This window comes from Morus notabilis, unplaced genomic scaffold, assembly GCF_000414095.1.
Source record: "Morus notabilis unplaced genomic scaffold, ASM41409v2 Scaffold240, whole genome shotgun sequence".
Lineage (NCBI taxonomy): Eukaryota > Viridiplantae > Streptophyta > Magnoliopsida > Rosales > Moraceae > Morus > Morus notabilis.
Window position 1 is genome coordinate 309403 of NW_010368048.1, and position 18696 is coordinate 328098.

General features: G+C 40.0%; 1 protein-coding gene across 3 annotated transcripts in view; it reads right to left on the reverse strand.

Moving 5' to 3' along the window:
- Nucleotides 1–18074, reverse strand: part of LOC21398646 (pyridoxal kinase) — a 33225-nt gene extending 15151 nt beyond the window's left edge. The window contains exons 1-7 of one of the 3 annotated variants that reach the window (XM_024176120.1): nucleotides 17941–18074; nucleotides 17737–17830; nucleotides 16948–17041; nucleotides 16708–16812; nucleotides 5690–5773; nucleotides 621–694; nucleotides 57–121 (exon numbers count right to left, since the gene is read on the reverse strand). In XM_024176120.1, the coding sequence (XP_024031888.1) occupies nucleotides 57–121; nucleotides 621–694; nucleotides 5690–5773; nucleotides 16708–16812; nucleotides 16948–17041; nucleotides 17737–17830; nucleotides 17941–18032 (608 nt within the window). In that variant the 5' untranslated portion in view covers nucleotides 18033–18074. Of the gene's footprint in view, nucleotides 1–56; nucleotides 122–620; nucleotides 695–5689; nucleotides 5774–16707; nucleotides 16813–16947; nucleotides 17042–17736; nucleotides 17840–17940 lie in introns of all 3 variants that reach the window. The other 2 variants (XM_024176119.1, XM_024176121.1) reach the window with 2 other exon arrangements.
- Between the last annotated feature and the right edge of the window lie 622 nt (nucleotides 18075–18696).

Here is an 18696-nt window from a genome sequence, read left to right on the forward strand (position 1 = left end):
CAAAATGTAAACAAGTTTCACCAATCACATAATATGGTTAAGGTATCAGAAAAAACCTGTTCCCAGTCAATAATTCTGCTTCAAACTGGTTAGGAGTCAACATTGAAGCCACTGGAACAACCTAATTACAGAGAATGCCATCAAACAGCAGCCAATATCATTTCAAAATCCGAATTTCACATCAAGAGGCTGGCACATGAACTGAACAAAAATAAAGATGTAAAGGCCTGCTACAACTGTTTTTTCAAGTGGATATAAACCAAAAGTCAAAAGCACAACCCATATATTCATAGTTAGCATAGTTGTACTGAGATCTATATTTATGTGTAAATCTGATCCAAACGTAAAGCATAGTTGCAGATATTCATAGTTAGCAGGCCCTTGAAGTTCTGCAAGTTGTACTGAGATCTATATTCATCAATAAAGATTCAAGTTCTTTCTTTCTAGTATCCTTTTCTTGTTAGAGTTTCAGTACCATGTATCATATTGATATGAAATCAAAGCTTACTTTAAGTACTTATCAACCAACAAAATCTAAATAACTCAATTTTGAAATGCACAAAGACGTAATACAAATTAACCAAATGCGTAACAATACACCTGCCATGTCGATTATGTACCTTCTCACGATATACAGATACCAGGTCTAAAGGAACATAGAGCTTTCCTTCGTCACCCATCACTGGATCACAGACTGGACAGAAAAGCCAAAAACTTCATAAGAATGTGGAGGAACAATTACATTCAAGAATCACAATATCCATACTTTAGCTATAATCCTCAAGGTGAAACGTTATTAGGACCAACATAATATATTTGTTACCAGCAGATGTAATAAGTTGAAATAAATGCACACCCTTTTTGACCTTTAAGAAGAGTCAATGTTTTAATTATTCCTAAGAGGAAAACCATGCTCAGTGGAAAGCGTGTAAGCTTTGGTGAAGGGAATAATGATTAATGAGGGCTCATGCATGTATTTAGGATATTGTTCTAAAATCTTAAGATGTTTTTTGAAAGAAGCATAGTTCTAGATTCATAGGATAGAAAATTAGTTAGATTCAAGATAGAACTAGGCAAAGTGGACTCAAGTACAATCAGAAAGATATATGACTAGGTTAATTGAAGTTGTTCGTGTTTGTTTTATGTTTTGAGAGCTATGGTCTATGGACGAATGTGAGATCTTTCATGTTGGTTAAAGGACACCGATTGAATCATGAGAAGCTGAAGTCTTCAACAGGCCGACCATTCATCCTTTGATTGCCTACTATTTTCCACAACAAACATATTGGTATTGGATGTTGATCCAAGGGTTACGTAAATTTTAAATATGTCATGGGGTAAATGTTGAGTTTAATATTATCCTTTGTAGATTTTTTTCCGTACAATTTGAATCGGTAAGCATACATCTTGTATTTGGATTGTGCCCTCTTTATGTTCTTTCAACATTTGATAAGAAACTACCTTCACTGATGAAAAAATAAAAAATAACAATAAATAGAAATGTTCAAGGCCTATGAAAACTCCGCCTATGCGTTTGTATAGCCGGTCCTAAGCCCGGGTAAAGGAGGAGGGTTACGGTAGGTTGACGGTCAGCGTAAAAATAAGTCACTCTCATGGATTTCACTTACATAGAATCTGTTGGGGCGTTCTCTACGTGCAACGCGCTATGTCGGGCCCCGGGTATAGTGTTAAATAGGCAAGGGGGGTCTTCGCACTTTCATGGATGTGTGCAGGGGGAAAAAGCGAGCCCATGTGGCATGTCGGGCCCCGGATATGGTGAAAAATATGCAAGGGGGGTCCTTGCACATTCATGGACGTGTGCAAGGGGCAGAGCTAGCCCATGATAGGAAAATTCGTTTAGGTAGTTGGAATGTAGGTTCTTTAACTGGTAGATCTATAAAGTTAGTAGATGTTATGGTAAGAAGAAAAATTAACATTGTATGCTTACAGGAAACGAAGTGGACAGGAGAGAAAGCAAACGAGATTGAAAATTTAGGACACAAGTTATGGTATATAGGTTGGGAAAGGAATCGCAATGGAGTTGGTATTCTAGTGGACAAAACTTTGAAGGATGACGTAGTTAAGATTAAGCGAATAGGGGCTAAAATTATTATGCTCAAATTGGTATTAGGAAATAAGTTCATCTATGTAATTAGGGCTTACGCTCCACAAATAGGATTGAATGCGGAAACTAAAGTCAAGTTCTGGAAAGACATGGATGACTTAGTGTGTCGTATAAGCAATGAGGATAGCATTTTCATTAGAAGAGATTTCAATGGGCATGTTGGTAAGGATAGGGAAAACTTCGAAAGGATCCACGGTGGTTTTGGGTTTGGAGCTCGAAACGAAGAAGGAAAATCTATTTTGGAATTTGCGTTGGGACATGATTTTATCATAACAAATACATTTTTCAAGAAAAGAGATTCTCACTTGATCACTTTTAAGAATGGGAGGAACTTGAGCCTAATAGATTATTTTCTCACAAGATATAGAGAACGTTCTCTTGTAAGAATTGTAAAGTAATTCCGGCAGAAGTACTAGCCACCCAACATAGTTTAGTGATCTTAGATGTGAGCATTAAGCTTTGCAATAGAACGACTAAGATAAACCACGTCCCACGAACTCGTTGGTGGCATTTGAAATGAATAAAGCAATTGGCCTATAAAGAGAAGTTGTTAGATGAGGCTACTTGGTCATATATAGGTGATGTAAATACTATGTGGGATGCCATGGCCAGCTGCATTAGAAAAGTGGCAAAGGAGGTACTAGGGGAATCTAGAGGTAAAGATCCCCCAGGGAAAGAAACCTGGTGGTGAAGTGGGGTAGTTCAAAAGGCTATTAGGGCCAAGAGGGATTTATATAAAGATTTACCAAAACCTAAGGATGTTGAAACTTTTAATAAGTACAAAGAAGTGAAGAAAGAAGCTAAGCGAGAAGTTGGTAAAGCTCGTTCTACTTACTTAGATGAGGTATATAGGAAACTTAAGACTAGAGAATGAGAGAAGGATATATATAAACTAGCTAGGATAAGAGAAAGGAAATGTCGGGACCTAAATCAAATGAGGTGTGTTAAGGATGATACGGATCAGGTTCTGACAAAAGATAAAGACATTAAGAAAAGGTGTAGGAGTTACTTTGAGAAGCTTTATAATGATGATCATGCGATAGAGTTTGACGATCTTAGGTCACAAGGAGAACCTAATGTGATGTATACAAGAGGAATAAAAGTCTCGAAAGTTAAAACTGCACTACAGAAAATGAAAAACGGGAAGGCATGTGGGCCTGATATTCCAATAGAGGTTTGGATGGCGTTAGGAGATGTTGGAATTGTATGACTCACTAAGCTTTTTAATGAGATACTAAAGAAGAAGCATATGCCTGATGCATGGAGGAAAAGTATTACTGTCCCCATCTTTAAGAATAAAGAAGATGTGCTGAATTGTAACAATTATAGGAGCATAAAGTTAATAAGCTACACTATGAAATTTTGGGAGATAGTTATTGAAAGGATATTAAGGACTACAACTACCATCTCAGGTAACTAATTTGGCTTCATGCCAGGCAGATCAACCACGAAAGCCATTTTTCTTCTTAGAATGTTGATGGAAAGGTACAGAAAAGCCAAGACGGACCTACATATGGTCTTTTATAGATTTAGAAAAGGCATATGATAGGGTGCTAAGGGAAGTTTTATGGTGGGTGCTAGAAAAGAGAGGAGTGCATGTGAGGTATATCAAGGTAATTAAGGACATGTACGATGAGGTGGCCACAAGTGTGATAATTGCTGGAGGCTACACAACAGAGTTCCCCATTCAGATCGGCCTTCATCAAGGATCTGCTCTTAGTCCTTATCTTTTCACCATCGTGATGGATGAGCTGACAAGAGAAATCCAAGATAGAGTTCCTTGGTGTATGCTTTTTGCGAATGATATAGTTTTAGTTTATAAACATAGGGAAGTAGTTAACCATAAGTTAGAACTGTGGAAACAGACTCTCAAGACGAAGGGATTTAAGTATGATTATGTGTGAGAAGCAACTGAGCACGCATGTTCGTTATTCAAAAGATATCGAGACCGAAGTAGGTGGAAATTAATTGTTGTTCAGCCAAAAAAAAAAAAAAAAGTGCACTATTCCGTACGTCTTTTACCACCGCCGAATTATTTTACGCTTCTTCACAAACGTAGATATGTTTTCTTTCTTCCTTTGGTGCAGAAGAATTGCAGATGTCAATGTAACGGAATATCTTTTGTAAAGTATGCGAAATATATCATGCGTAAAAGGATCATGATTTACAAAGGAAAGCAATAAAATGTCTAGTGGAAAGAAAACTGCCTTTTGCTGAGATAAGAGAAAGGAAGTGTCGGGACCTAAATCAAATGAGGTGTGTTAAGGATGATAAGGATCATGTTCTGACAAAAGATAAAGACATTAGAAAAAGTGTAAGAGTTACTTTGAGAAGCTTTATAATGATGATCATGCGATAGAGTTTGACGATCTCAGGTCACAAGAAGAACCTAATGTGATGTATACAAGAGGAATCAGAGTCTCGGAAGTTAAAACTGCACTACAGAAAATGAAAAAATGGAAGGCATGTGGGCAAGATGATATTCCATGTGAGGAGTGCATGTGAGGTATATCAAGGTAATTAAGGACATGTACGATGAGGTGGCCACAAGTGTGATAATTGCTGGAGGCTACACAACAGAGTTCCCCATTCAGATCGGCCTTCATCAAGGGTCTGCTCTTAGTCCATATCTTTTCACCATCATGGTGAATAAGCTGACAAGAGAAATATAATATAGAGTTCATTGGTGTATGCTTTTTGCGAACGATATAGTTTTAGTTTATGAACATAGAGAAAGAGTTAACCATAAGTTAAAACTGTGGAGACAGACTCTCGAGATTAAAGAATTTAAGTTAAGTAGGACGAAAACTGAATACATGCATTGTAGGTTTAGTAACTCAAGTAATCAGAGTGATGAAATTTCTTTAGATGGTGTGGATATTGAGGCTTCTAGCAGTTTCGGTACCTTGGGTATATAGTGCAGTACGACAGAGATATAGAAGATATTCAACATAGGATTAAGGTAGGGTGGGTTAAGTGGAAGAATGCTACGGGTGTTTTATGTGATGGCAAGATGCCTATTAAATTGAAAGGAAAGTTCTATAGGACTGTAATCCGCCAAGCTATGTTATATGGTAGTGAATGTTGTGCCATTAAGAGACAACATATATCTAAGATGAGTGTGGCAGAAATGCGTATATTAAGATGGATGAGTGGCCATACGAGAATGGATCGCATAAGGAATGAAGTTATTCGTAGTAAAGTAGGTGTAGCACCAATAGAAGATAAGGTGCACGAAGGCCGTTTGAGGTGGTACGGGCATGTCCAACGTAGACCGCCCGCTTGAGGTGGTACGAGCATGTCCAATGCTTAGGAGGACATTCTTATACCTAATACTAGGAGTAAAATGGGTAGACCAAGAATTACGTGGACCGAAGTAGTTAGGAAAGACATTCTAAATCTAGGCTTTCAGGAAAGTTTAATTTCGAACAGAGCTGCGTGGAAAAGGAAAATCCATATAGTCGACCCCAATTAAGTTGAGATTAAGACTTATTGTTGTTGTTGTTCAAGGCCTATGAATACAGTAAGGAAATAAAAATTTGACATATCAATTAATCTATGTACCGTATGTGAGTTTTGGGTTCACAGAGCGAAGCTTTCTAACAACTTCCAATACAGTGTTTAAAAATGAAACTGAACCAATATAACCTGCAAGACATTAACTAGCAAGTGTTAAAAAAAAAAAGAGTATATATATAGAGATGTATGTATGTATGTGTATGTATGTATATATATCAATTGATAAACGCAAAGGATGTTGGAGAGTTATGTACTCATATCAGAGATATTAAAATGTCATCTTAAGACGTGTTTCAATTCTCTTTATTCTTGGGATCCGAAATTCCAACTTTTATCAAAAAGCAAAACTGAAGACCAGAAGATAGATTCATATTCATCTACACAATATTTAACCAATACTGCCTAGAGAAAATTCGTTAAGAGAGTGGCAATTGAAGTACTTTTTTCCCATGTCCAGTACACAGAATTTTTTTTTTTTAATATAAGAAAAACTTTATTGATTAAATAAATCAATTACGAAAAGAGGATAAGGTATCCTCTCTGATGAAACAAAAACACCAAAACTTAAGTGCCTATAACATCCTTCCAATTCAATACTACCAAAGATAACGGAAAACCCTTAAAAGCTTTGTCAGATGCAGCCCATAAGGAAGCTATGAATTTTGCTTTCCCAAAAAGATCAATAATATCCATATCCTCTTCCTAAAAAATTCACGCATTTTTTTCGGACCACAAAACCACAAGACAGGAAGAACCATACTTTTCCATAAAACTTTAAAAATGCTATTCAAATTCAAACCAGCCAAACTTTCCGTCAAGACCGAACTACAATGAGCTGGCAAAACCCAAGAAAAACCAGCTTAAAAATTACTTTCTGCCAAACCGAACTAGGCACCAGACAATGCAACAGTAAATGGTCCATAGATTCCCCATTGGCTCTGCAAAGGACACACCAAGAAGGGGAAAGTGCCATATGAGGCTGTTAAGAAACCAACAACTAATACGAAAGAACAATAAAGAAAACAAGGCTACAAGACTCAAGAATCTTGGATTTCCTCTCTAATGACTCAAGAACCAGAGTTCATACAAGCTAAACTCTCATCCCTGCTAGTAATTCGAGGAACCAACAACCTCCCTTCACAATGCTCTTCTCCTCCCCCTTCTCTCCCTCGAATTCTCCTCCTTAATTCCCTCCTGTAACCGCCTGATCTACGTGGCGCTCTTCTATTGACTCTCCCCTAACGGTTTCCCTCTCAACTCCCTCTCAACCGAATCTACCTCGAGATTGTTCCTTTCCCTGCTGTCGCTTATTCCCCTACGGCCACGCCTATTCTTTCTACTATAAACACGCAAGATTGGAGGCCTAACATTACCCCTCTCCCCATGAATTGCACCTTGTCCTCAAAGTGAAAGGCAGGGAAGTGTTGATCAATCACTACATATGGTTCCCAAGAACTCTCAAAGTCCGGCAGTTCCTCCCACTTCACTAGCACCTCCATCATTCCATATGGCAAGTAACGGATGTCCTTCACCTCCTTAGGAGTGATAGCTAGCTCAATCTCCTCGGTTAAACATGTAGGTAAGGGCTGTTGTGTAATGGTAGACCCTACTGCCTTCTTAAGCTGTGAGACATGAAAAATGGGATGGATGCATGCTTCAGAAGGAAGGTTGAGTTTGTAAGCCACCTCACCGATCCTCTCCAACACCTCAAATGGGCCATAAACCTCGGGCTCAGCTTCTCATTCGGTCGGCGCGCTAGCGATCTCATGCGATAGGGCTGTAGTTTGGGAAAGATCCTTTCCCCAACTTCAAAAACCACTTCTCTTCTCCTTGGATCAGCGAATTTCTTCATTCTCTCTTGAGCTATGGTGAGATGGTGCTTCAATTCGTCAATAATCTGGTTCCTGTCCCGGATGGTTGAGCTTACCTCCTCTACTCGCGACTACTCCTCAACCAATCATAGTAATGTGGGGGGATCTTGACCGTAAAGAGCTCGAAAAGGCGTCATCCCAGCGGCACACTGATAAGATGTATTGAACCAATACTCTACCCATGGCACCCACTTCGGCCACTGCTTAGGTTGAGTACTTGCAAACCAACGTAAATAAGTTTCAAGGCTCCTGTTGATGACCTCCGTCTGACCGTCTGTCTGCGGGTGGTATGCTGAACTAAGTTTCAGAGTTGTCCCTGTCGCCTTAGCCAATTTTGGGTGGTATGCCGAACTAAGTTTCAGAGTTGTCCCTGTCGCCTTAGCCAATTCTGACTAGAATTGACTGATAAAGATATGGTCCCTGCCCGAAACTATAGAACGAGGATATCCATGTAAGCGCACCACCTCCTTTGCAAACAACTCCACTACCTCCTTGGCCGTGAAAGAGTGCCCCAATACCAGAAAGTGACAATATTTGGTGAGGCGATCTACCACCACCAATACCGCATCCAAGTTCCTCACCCTTGGCAACCCACACACAAAGTCCATCGATATGTCCTCCCATACCCGAGAGGGTATCGGTAATGGTTGTAACAACCCGGCGGGACTCATTGCTTGATACTTGTTTGGCTGGCAAATTTCACACTCCGCCACATACTTACACACATCATTCTTCATCCCCTCCCAATATAAAGCGGAAGATGTCCTCTTATAGGTCCCTGAATGTCCACCAAAAGTAGTGTGGAACTCCTTTAAGAATCGAGGAATAAATGAGGATCCCTTCGCTAAAACCAACCGGTCCTTGAAGCACAAGCTCCCTCCCTTCAAGCTGTATCCTAGTTTACTAGAGGGATCTTTAAGAAGAGATTGTATAATCCTTGCCAATTTCTCATTCCCCTGATTCTCCTCCATGATTGCATCCACCCCTACAACCCTCACCATGGAAATGGCCGCCATTTCCGTGGTTAACTCATCCCGCCTAGAAAGAGCATCGGCAACCCGATTCTCTGCCCCTGGTTTAAATTGTATTTCAAAGTCAAACCCCAACAATTCCATTATCCACTTCTGTTGTTCCCCTCCTAACACCCGTTGATCCATCAAAAACCTCAAACTCCTCTAATCTGTTCTAATCACAAAATGCATTCCCATGAGGTAATGTCTCCATTTTTGCACTGCTAAGACTATGGCCATCAGTTCCCTCTCGTTTACTAACTTCGCCCTCCCCCTCAAGGATAAAGCTTAGCTAAGGTATGCCAAAGGTCGACCATCCTGCATAAGCACAACCCCGAGCCCTGCCCCTAAAGTGTCAGTCTCCACCACAAACTGTTTATCAAAATCAGGTAAGGCTAAAAGCAGAACCGAAGTCATTGCTTTCTTTAGCACCTCAAACGCCTCATGCGCCTCAGAATTCCATTCAAACGCATCTTTTTTTAATAGGTTAGTAAGAGGGTGAGCAATCTTACCATAATCCATGACGAATCGTCTGTAATATCCTGTTGGCCCTAAAAATCCTCTCAAACCCTTGACATCTCGAGGAACCGGCCACTCCACCATTCCTCTGATCTTGGACGGATCGGCCTCCAATGGTGTGCCCAAGATACTCCAATCGCTCCTGACCGAAGAAGCATTTTTTTTATTCGCAACTAACTGATGTTCCTCGAGCAAAGTGAAGGTGATCCGCAGATGCTCCAAGTGAGACTACAAGCTATCACTGTAAACAAGAATATCATCGAAGAAAACTAGCACAAATCTGCGCAAATAGGGTCTAAAGACATCATTCATCACTAACTGAAAGGTAGAAGGGGCATTGGTTAGCCCAAAGGGCATAACCAAGAACTCATAGTGTCCATCATGAGTTCTAAAGGCAATTTTCTCAGTATCCTCCGCCCTCATTCTTATCTGATGATATCCCGACTTCAAATCCAATTTTAGAGAAGATCACCGCCCTCATTCTTAACGATAGTCTAATATTAGGAGGTGAAGCTCCTGGTTTCAATCTAATAGCATGGTCCCTTGTCTGTTGTGGGGCAACCTACCCAACGGTGTATATATACTTTCAAAAACTTCCAACAATCTGATTAACTCAACATTGTTCACCCCTTTTGCTGAACTCTCACCCTCTGCCTCTATCTCCATCAAATATGCCTGTCCCCTTTCCCTCATGGTTTTGCATAACGTCTTCATTGACATCCCGACCTTAGAAAGAGACGGATACCCCTTCAAGGTCACCCTCCGCTTCTGCCACTCAAACTTCATGGTCAACACCCTCCAATTAGCCACCACATCTCGTAGAGTTCCCAGCCAATCCACTCCAAAAACAATATCCGTTCTGCCTAAGTCGAATGGAAAAAAGTCTTATTTCGCCACAATCCCCTGTATTTCCACCATCACATCTCGGCATGCCCCTATTCCCCAAATTGTATGTCCATCTCCCACCACCACAGAAAATTTCTTACTACCCACTACCAGCATTCGTAAATCCCAAACGACTTCTAATGAAATAAAACTATGGCTTTCCCCACTATCCAATAATACCACAACCTCATGGGAGCCAATCAGCCCCTTTAATTTCATAGTGTTGGCCGAGTCTAACCCAACCATTGAATTAAGAAAGAGTTCTAAAGACTGATTCAACATACCTTCGATGTCTTGAGCTTCTCCCCATGGTTGTGTATCTTCTTCGGCCCCACCCCCTTCTTCTTCATTTACAATCAGAATCTGCAATTGTCTTCCCTTGCAAACATGATTCCGATGGTATTTTTCATCACATCAGAAACAAAGTCCTTTCTCCAACTTTGTTTGATATTCCGTGTCCGATAGGCGCCGAAAACCCCCATCCTTCCTTGCCGGAAAACTCCCCGCCGTCAGTCTGCCTCCCCCGGTCACCGAATTAGAGGCTCTTGAGGACTCCACTGACGCTCTGTTCCCTTCCATCGGCTTTGAACCTGAAAAACTCCAACCTCCACTTGCACTCAGTCCAGACTTCATTGGGCTCACAGGTATGTTCGGGCTGGGACTAAACCTACCCACCGAAGTAGGCCTCCATGGGCCCTTCATCCCCCTAACCCTTTCCAAAGCCAAATTTTTGTCTTCTACCTTCTGGGCCAAAGACATACAATGGGCCAAATCCCTTGAGCCCAGTAATCTAACTTCTGCCCTAATATCTTCTCTCAACCCTGTAACAAATGCTCCCTCAAGGAGATCATCAGACATATCACCAAGTGGGGCCGACAACATCTCAAAGTGGGTCCTGTATTCGGCCACACTTCCAACTTGCCGGAGTGACATCAATTCCTCATGTGCACTGCAATCTTGCGACAGCCGGAACCGTTCCAGCAGGGACATCTTGAATGTCGCCCAATCTCTTACCGTTGACCTAAACTCCATCCATTGAAACCAACTTAGAGCATTCCCTTCCAAATAAACAGTCGCTGACTAAACTTTCTCATGTTTGGCAATGGCGTTCAACTAGAAATACCTCTCGACCCGAAATAACCATCCCAATGGGTCCTCTCCCGCAAACAAGGGAGGTTCTAGCCTCCTCGTGAAGCCTTCCCCACAACCCAGCTCTTTATTCCTCGCAATCCCACCGGACAAAGCCACGTCTGGCCGCAGATCCTGTTGTACTTCTGCCGAAGCCGTCTCGTTCGTCGCGGACTGCTCCATCGGTGCTTTTCCATGGCTTTCGCGGTTCATCAACAAGTCGTGCATCTCAACCATGAACTCCTTCATGGCTATTACGTTGGCATCTAGGTTCGTCATGCGCTCCTTCATTTCTGCAACATCCACCTTCACCGAGTTCATCTCCTACTCCATCGCATCGACTCTTGTCTCCATCCTGGTATTCCACATACACAAGGTATCGTATGTGAAGATTTCTTAGAGCCGGATTAGGTTTTTAGGAGAAAGAATAATTCTTATTATTCCAGAAAACAATTCTATACAGCCACTATTTATATACAATTAGGGATAACCACAGCCGATTTTAAATCCCTTGATTTCAGCCCTATATTAGGTAACTCCTTATCTAGAGAAATCAGGAAACAAATCAAATCCCTATAAAATAGGAAACTACAGCTATACGATCCTATTCTAACGACTTTCCACACTCCCCCTCAAGCTGGAGAATGTATGTCAATCATTCCCAGCTTGGATAGTAGAGTATCGAAATGAGTTCTTGCAATGGCTTTGGTGAACACGTCTGCAGTTTGTTGTCGTGTGGGCGTGTAGACAACTTCCACAATTCCATCCTCTATCTTTTCTTTGATAAAGTGATGGTCTATTTCCACGTGTTTGGTGCGATCATGAAGGACTGGATTCTTCAAAATACTGATGGCTGCCTGATTGTCACACAACAGTTTCATAGGAGTCTTGATTGGGAGTTGTAGTTCTTCTAGGAGTCTTCTTAGCCACATTCCTTCGCAAATTCCGTGAGCTAGGGCCCTGAACTCAGCTTCAGCACTACTCCGAGCGACTACTGATTGCTTTTTGCTCCTCCAGCTGACAAGATTTCCCCATACAAACGAACAGTATCCAGAGGTTGATCGCCTATCAGTCAAAGATCCTGCCCAATCTGCATCTGACATGATCTCTATGCCCCTGTTTGTTCCTTTCTTGAAAAATAAACCTTTGCCGGGAGACATCTTTAAGTACCTTAGAATCCTGTATACTACTTCTTGATGCTCTTCATTCGGACTATTCATGAATTAACTAACCGTGCTGACAGCGAAGCTGATGTCTGGTCTTGTGTGAGATAGGTAGATTAGTTTGCCCACTAACCTTTGATATCTTCCTTTATCTACCGGACCTGAATCTTCTTTAGTCCCTATTTTGTTGAAAGGATCCATAGGAGTGTCTGAAGGCTTGCAACCAAGCACACCTGTTTCTTCTAGTAAGTCCAGGGTATACCTCCTCTGTGAGACTGAAATTCCTTTGCTAGACCGTGCTACCTCCATTCCAAGAAAGTATCTTAGAGCTCCAAGGTCTTTGATTTCAAATTCCCGACTCAGGATTCCCTTTAGCCAAGTAATTTCTGCCTCATTGTTCCCAGTAACAATTATGTCATCAACATAGACAATAAGGATTGTAATCCTATCATCCGAAGTTCTATTGATGAATAACGTGTCCTCTGATTGTCCTTGCAAATATCCCTGCTCCTTAACTGCCTTGGTAAACCTGTCAAACCAGGCTCTTGGCGATTGCTTGAGACCATATAGTGATTTTCGAAGTCTGCATACCTGTTTGACGCCTTGTGATTGCTCGAGCCCAGGTGGAATTTCCATATATACTTCCTTTTCCAAGTCACCATTGAGGAATGCATTTTTAACATCAAATTGATGCAAGTTCCAATCAAGGTTGACAGCTAAGGAAAGTAGTACTCGAATGGTATTCATCTTTGCCACTGGAGCGAATGTTTCCTGATAATCGATGCCATAAGTTTGTGTGAAGCCCTATGCCACAAGTCTTGCCTTGTACCTGTCAATACTTCCATCTGCTTTATATTTAACAGTGAAAATCCACTTACAACCTACTGCTTGTTTGCCCTGAGGAAGGTGTGTAAGCTCCTAAGTACCATTCTTTTTTAAGGCTCTTAACTCCTCATTAACAGCTTGTTTCCATTCTGGATGTAGTAGCGCCTCTTGGATGTTCCTTGGTATCTGAATACTATCTAGATTGGTGGTGAAGGCCCTGTAACTCAGAGACAGTTTCTCATAGGACACAAAGTATGAGATAGGATGTTGAGTGCACGATCTAATCCCTTTCCTTTGAGCAATTGGCTTAGTAAGATCATCAGGCACGCACAAATCATTAGAATAAGGCTCGGATTCAGTGTTACCTTGTATTACTTCATTTGGAGTTGAACTCGAGTTGTCTGCTTGGCAAGGCATAGGAATCTCCGGATGTTCTACTGGTTTAGGGATCTTCTTCCGCCTGGTGTAGACTAGGAGTTCCTTCTCAGCCTCGGGATATAAAGGGGTGATATCACTCATTGGTTCATCTAGCATCATGCTATCCCAAAACTGATATTCTTCTTGCACTTTCTCCCCCTGAATAGTGGTTTTGGAATAAAATGGAACATTTTCCATGAAGGTCACATCCATAGTGATGTATGTCTTTCTGGTGGATGGACAGTAGCACTTATACCCTTTTTGATGAGGCTCCTGAATCAACAATCCAGTCTGCGGAGTCCTCTGTTTTGACATGATTAGAGGCTGAAAAAATACCTTTCTGGGCAGCAGATCCCGTGGAGACAGTTGGGCCAAGATTGGAATTTTGGTTGAACTTTTGCTGCAGCCATTCGATTTGCTCCTTGCTAAAGAGACTTGGTTCCATGCTTGTGGGTTTTTCCTTGTCTTTGGGGGCTGCAACAAAACTCCGGGCTTCTCTTTCTCGACTTGGCTTCCAATCGGTGGGCTTTCCATGGATTTTCCAGCAAGTGTCTCGAGTGTGACCTATTTTCCTGCAGTGATCACACCAAGGCCAAGTTTTCTTATGTTTTGTGTCGTGGGCTGCATTGACTCCTCTTGCTGCAAGGGCTGAAGCTTCGTTACCTGTGGGCAGTAACCTTCCTAGCATAAGTTTCTTCCTACTTTCCTCTCGTCTGACTTCTGAGAATGCTTCCCGAATGGATGGGAGTGGCTTGGTTCCAAGAATCCTCCCCCTTACTTCATCGAGGGATTTGTCAAGCCCTAGAAGAAACTTGAAAACTCTCTCTTTCTCTATAATCTCTTGTAGAGGGTTGCATCTCCGGGACATTCCCAAGCCGGACTATCAAACATGTCCAGTTGTCTCCAATAACGAGTGAGACAATTATAGTATTGAGTGACATTTGATTCACCCTGCCGTAGATCATGAAGTGCCCCCTTGATCTCGAATAATTCAACAGTGTTTTCGTTATCGGAATAAGTCTCTTGAGCTGCCATCCAAATTTCATGTGCAGTGTCGTAGAACAAGAAATTCTGCCCTATGTCTGCGTCCATGGTGTTGACTAGCCAAGACATCACCATATTATTTTCTACTTTCCAGATCTTGTACTTAGGGTCATTCGGCTTTGGTGCAGTAGCCAATCCCGTGAGGTAATCGTCCTTCCCTTTGCCTGAGATAAACATCATTACTGATTTGGCCCATTGGAGATAATTCTGACCATTCAACTTGTGTTGAGTGATGAGAAGAAGGGACCCCTCTGATCGGCCAGCATTACTATTGTCCTGACCAGCCATGGTTCCTGAAGTGCTGTCAGTTTCTGATGCCATGAGGTTTAGGGTTTTTTTTTCCGGTTGATGACTGAAACAAAACTAGGGTTATGGAATACTAGTTTTTCCCGGTTGAGGACTGAAACGAAACTAGGGTTTTGGCTTGAAAAGAAATCCTAAAAACTGGATCAGCAGCCTTGCTCTGATACCATGAAGATTTCTTAGAGCCGGATTAGGTTTTTAGGAGAAAGAATAATTCTTATTATTCCAGAAAACAATTTTGTACAGCCACTATTTATATGCAATTAGGGATAACCACAGCCGGTTTTAAATCCCTTGATTTCAGCCCTATATTAGGTAACTCCTTATCTAGAGAAATCAGGAAACAAATCAAATCCCTATAAAATAGGAAACTACAGCTATACAATCCTATTCTAACGACTTTCCACAATATGCTCTGATACCAAATTGTTAAAAAAACCAGCAACTAAGACGAAAGAACAATAAAGAAAACAAAGATACAAGACTCAAGAATCTTGGATTTCCTCTCTAATGACTCAAGAACCAGAGTTCATACAAGCTAAACTCTCATCCCTGCTGGTAATTCGAAGAACCAGCAGCCTCCCTTCACAATGTTCTTCTCCTCCCCCTTCTCTCCCTTGAATTCTCCTCCTTAATTCCCTCCTGTAACCGCCTGATCCACGTGGCCCTCTTCTATTGACTCTCCCCTAACAGTTTCCCTCTCAACTCCCTCTCAACCAGATCTACCTCGGGATTGTTCCTTTCCCCACTGTCGCTTATTCCCCTATGGCCACGCCTATTCTTTCTACTGTAAACACGCAAGATTGGAGGCCTAACAGAGGCTTTCTTTTCTGAACCCAGTCACAAGTGTTTATTTTCCCAAGCACCACCAACCAAGTGAAGACTCTAATTCTATGGGGGTAACTTGACTTCCAAATAAATTTATATTCTGTCCACTAAGGACGAGAAAAAAGATCAACACAAAAAACCGTTAGGATCACATAACCACACTCTATGATCAGGAACTGAAGGCTGGAAAGAAAAAGAATTAATTAACCGAAGTAGAGAATGCAAATCCTCTACCTCCTTATCATTGTGGCGTCTTCAAAAACCAAGCTCCAATTTGGATCATTGTTATTGGATTGTGAACAAATCTGCGAGATGAAAGCATTTGGTAGATTTGAAATTCTGAAAAGTCGAGGGAACAATGATTCTAGGAATTCATTCTCACACCAATTATCTCTCCAAAAAAGAATTTTAGTCCCATCCCCAACTCTCAGTTTTGTATTTTGAAGGAAAACATTCAATCCCTGAGAAATAAACTTCCATGGACTTCTAAATGATCCCCTCGTTACTAGGTTTGAATCCCAACCATTTGGTTTCATATTGTATTTACTTCTTATGACTTTAGCCCACAAAGAGTCTTGTTCCAATGGAAATCTCCACAGCCACTTACCTAAGAAAGCCAAGTTCTTCCCTTTTAAATTCCTAATCCCCAAGCTGCCCATGTCCAGTAAGATAAAACTAAAGGGGCCAAAAATGTAAAATCTAAAAGGTGCTTATTCTCAATGGATGAGGAAAGGTGCATGAAAGTGGAGAGATAAAAGAAAGGATCTTGGTCATCTATTGGTTCAGCTGACTTACATTATTTAAACAGGTATAAATTAACTTGGATCACACTTTTACTAACTTTGGTCAACACTCGAATATTCAAGTACTATTGCATCAAACTAATAGGGTTGTTTGCACACACAAATCAAGAAGAGAATTATATAGCTTCTGAAAGTTCTATTAGTCTACCCCAAATAAAGTTCTCTCTCATTCTAGACAATGTAATATAACTCATCCGGTAAGAAATGTAGCAGTGATCATACATTAAAATATCAAACCATCAACAAGAAAGCTAAGTTTGTAAATACCTGTCAATAAATGAGTGTAGTATAATAAATCATTCTTTTCGAGGCCTTCTATTAGTTCCCATAGTTGTTCTCCATTCAAAACTTGACCCTTAAAAGTCGGGTATCCTGCACGGTTTTCAGACCATTAAATTGTGATCTCCATTCTACAAACTAGGACACTGTGCCTGAACATAAACATCGCACTGTACACCAAGCCTCAGAGTTTGAGACTGTTTGAATGAAGTAATAGAATCAGCTTGCCTGTGTGGTTCGAGAATTGCACTGAATTGATTGGATCAACATCATAGCCTAGTAGTTGGAGAGGGAACACGGCAGATTTATTCCCAACATATCCCTACAGCGATAAAAAGAAACCAACTTCATAAGGTTAGAATGCAGAAAAGTAATGATGCAAATTCACACAATCATAAGACATTCATCTGCGTGTATAATAGCATCGAGCAGTTGTAGATTAGAGATAAGTCAAAGAAACAGAACAACAAACAAGTTTAAGTTGGTGCTGAAATTGAACATAGGGCCATAACCACCCGTTGAAATAGGCAGAATCAGGACATGATATGATATAAAATCTGAAAGGTAAAGATGGAAAATTTCAGGCAAGACATAAAAACTTATCAGTTACCTTAATCAGGATATAAAATGAATGCTTTACTTAGATGTACAAGCAAACTTCATACCACCATTGGGGGAAAGAAAAAGGCAACATTTGAAATGAATTCATAACCACACTGAAACTTTCCAGCCAAATCAGAAAATCCCTTTCCATTTTCCAATATCACCTAAATTTTTATTACTAATAACGCAGAAAATCATATTCAAACAAAGTATGAATTAAGACCAATATTAAAAACTAATTCAAAAGTCGTGCATGCCGTAAACTCTGATAAATAAATACGAAGCAAAATCAGCCAAATGGAAATCAGCACAATCTTAATCAAATCCAGAAAACCTCGAATTCAATCAAATCCTTTTCCTTCCGCGAATTTCTCGGTAACCAAAAAGAAGGTAATCGTGAAAATTTTTCCACACCTGAACTGTATGCGACTGAATACTGAGAACTCGGCCGGTCTCCGAAGGCAGAGCTAACGAAAGAATTGGAGGCGCCATCTCCGAAATTCCCGAACTTCTCGACCTCAATTCCCAATCAAAATATTGAAAACAGAAGAAGAAAAATAAGTCAACGTAGAAGTCAAATGAAATCGACGAGACAATAGAGAATTTTTCAATACTTACAGGAAAATGTGGGATTCTCGGAAAATTCCCAAGCCGAGATTTCGTAGAGGATTACCGGGAAAACAGCGTATTGACTGAGAATGAAACTGCATGGAAGAGAGACAGAAAAATGGTTTTTTTTTTTCTTTTTTTTTTTTTTTACTTACAATGTTTAACGAGCAAGCGTAACTGTAATAGTATGACTATTTGTCCCCAAACGCAAGTAGTTGCGGTTATTTACAAAAATACCACGGGACTAACGCTTCGAGTGACATATATCACGGATAAAATAATTGCAGAGACGGTCCTTATTCGACCATTTACACTCCTCTTCAATCATCGGTTTAGTTTTTGGTAATGCCGTATATTTTAAAAAAATTACTTAACTGTATTAAAAAAATAAATAGTTGTTATAAAAAATAATTAAATATTTGATAAATTATAATTATTATAGTTGTGTTTATTTTAAAATTAATATAATAACGTTTGATAAATTATACGATTAAATTATTATGTATAGTTAAAAATTACGATTATATTATATTATACTATAATATAATATATATATAATTATAATATAATATATATTTATTATTATACTTAATGTAATAAAAAAAATATTATTATATAATATATTATATAATTATGATATATAATATAATAATATTATTAAAATAATAAATGAAATAATTAAAAATAATGATTATATTATACTATAATATAATATATATAATTACAATATAATGTATATTTATTATTATATTTAATATAATACAA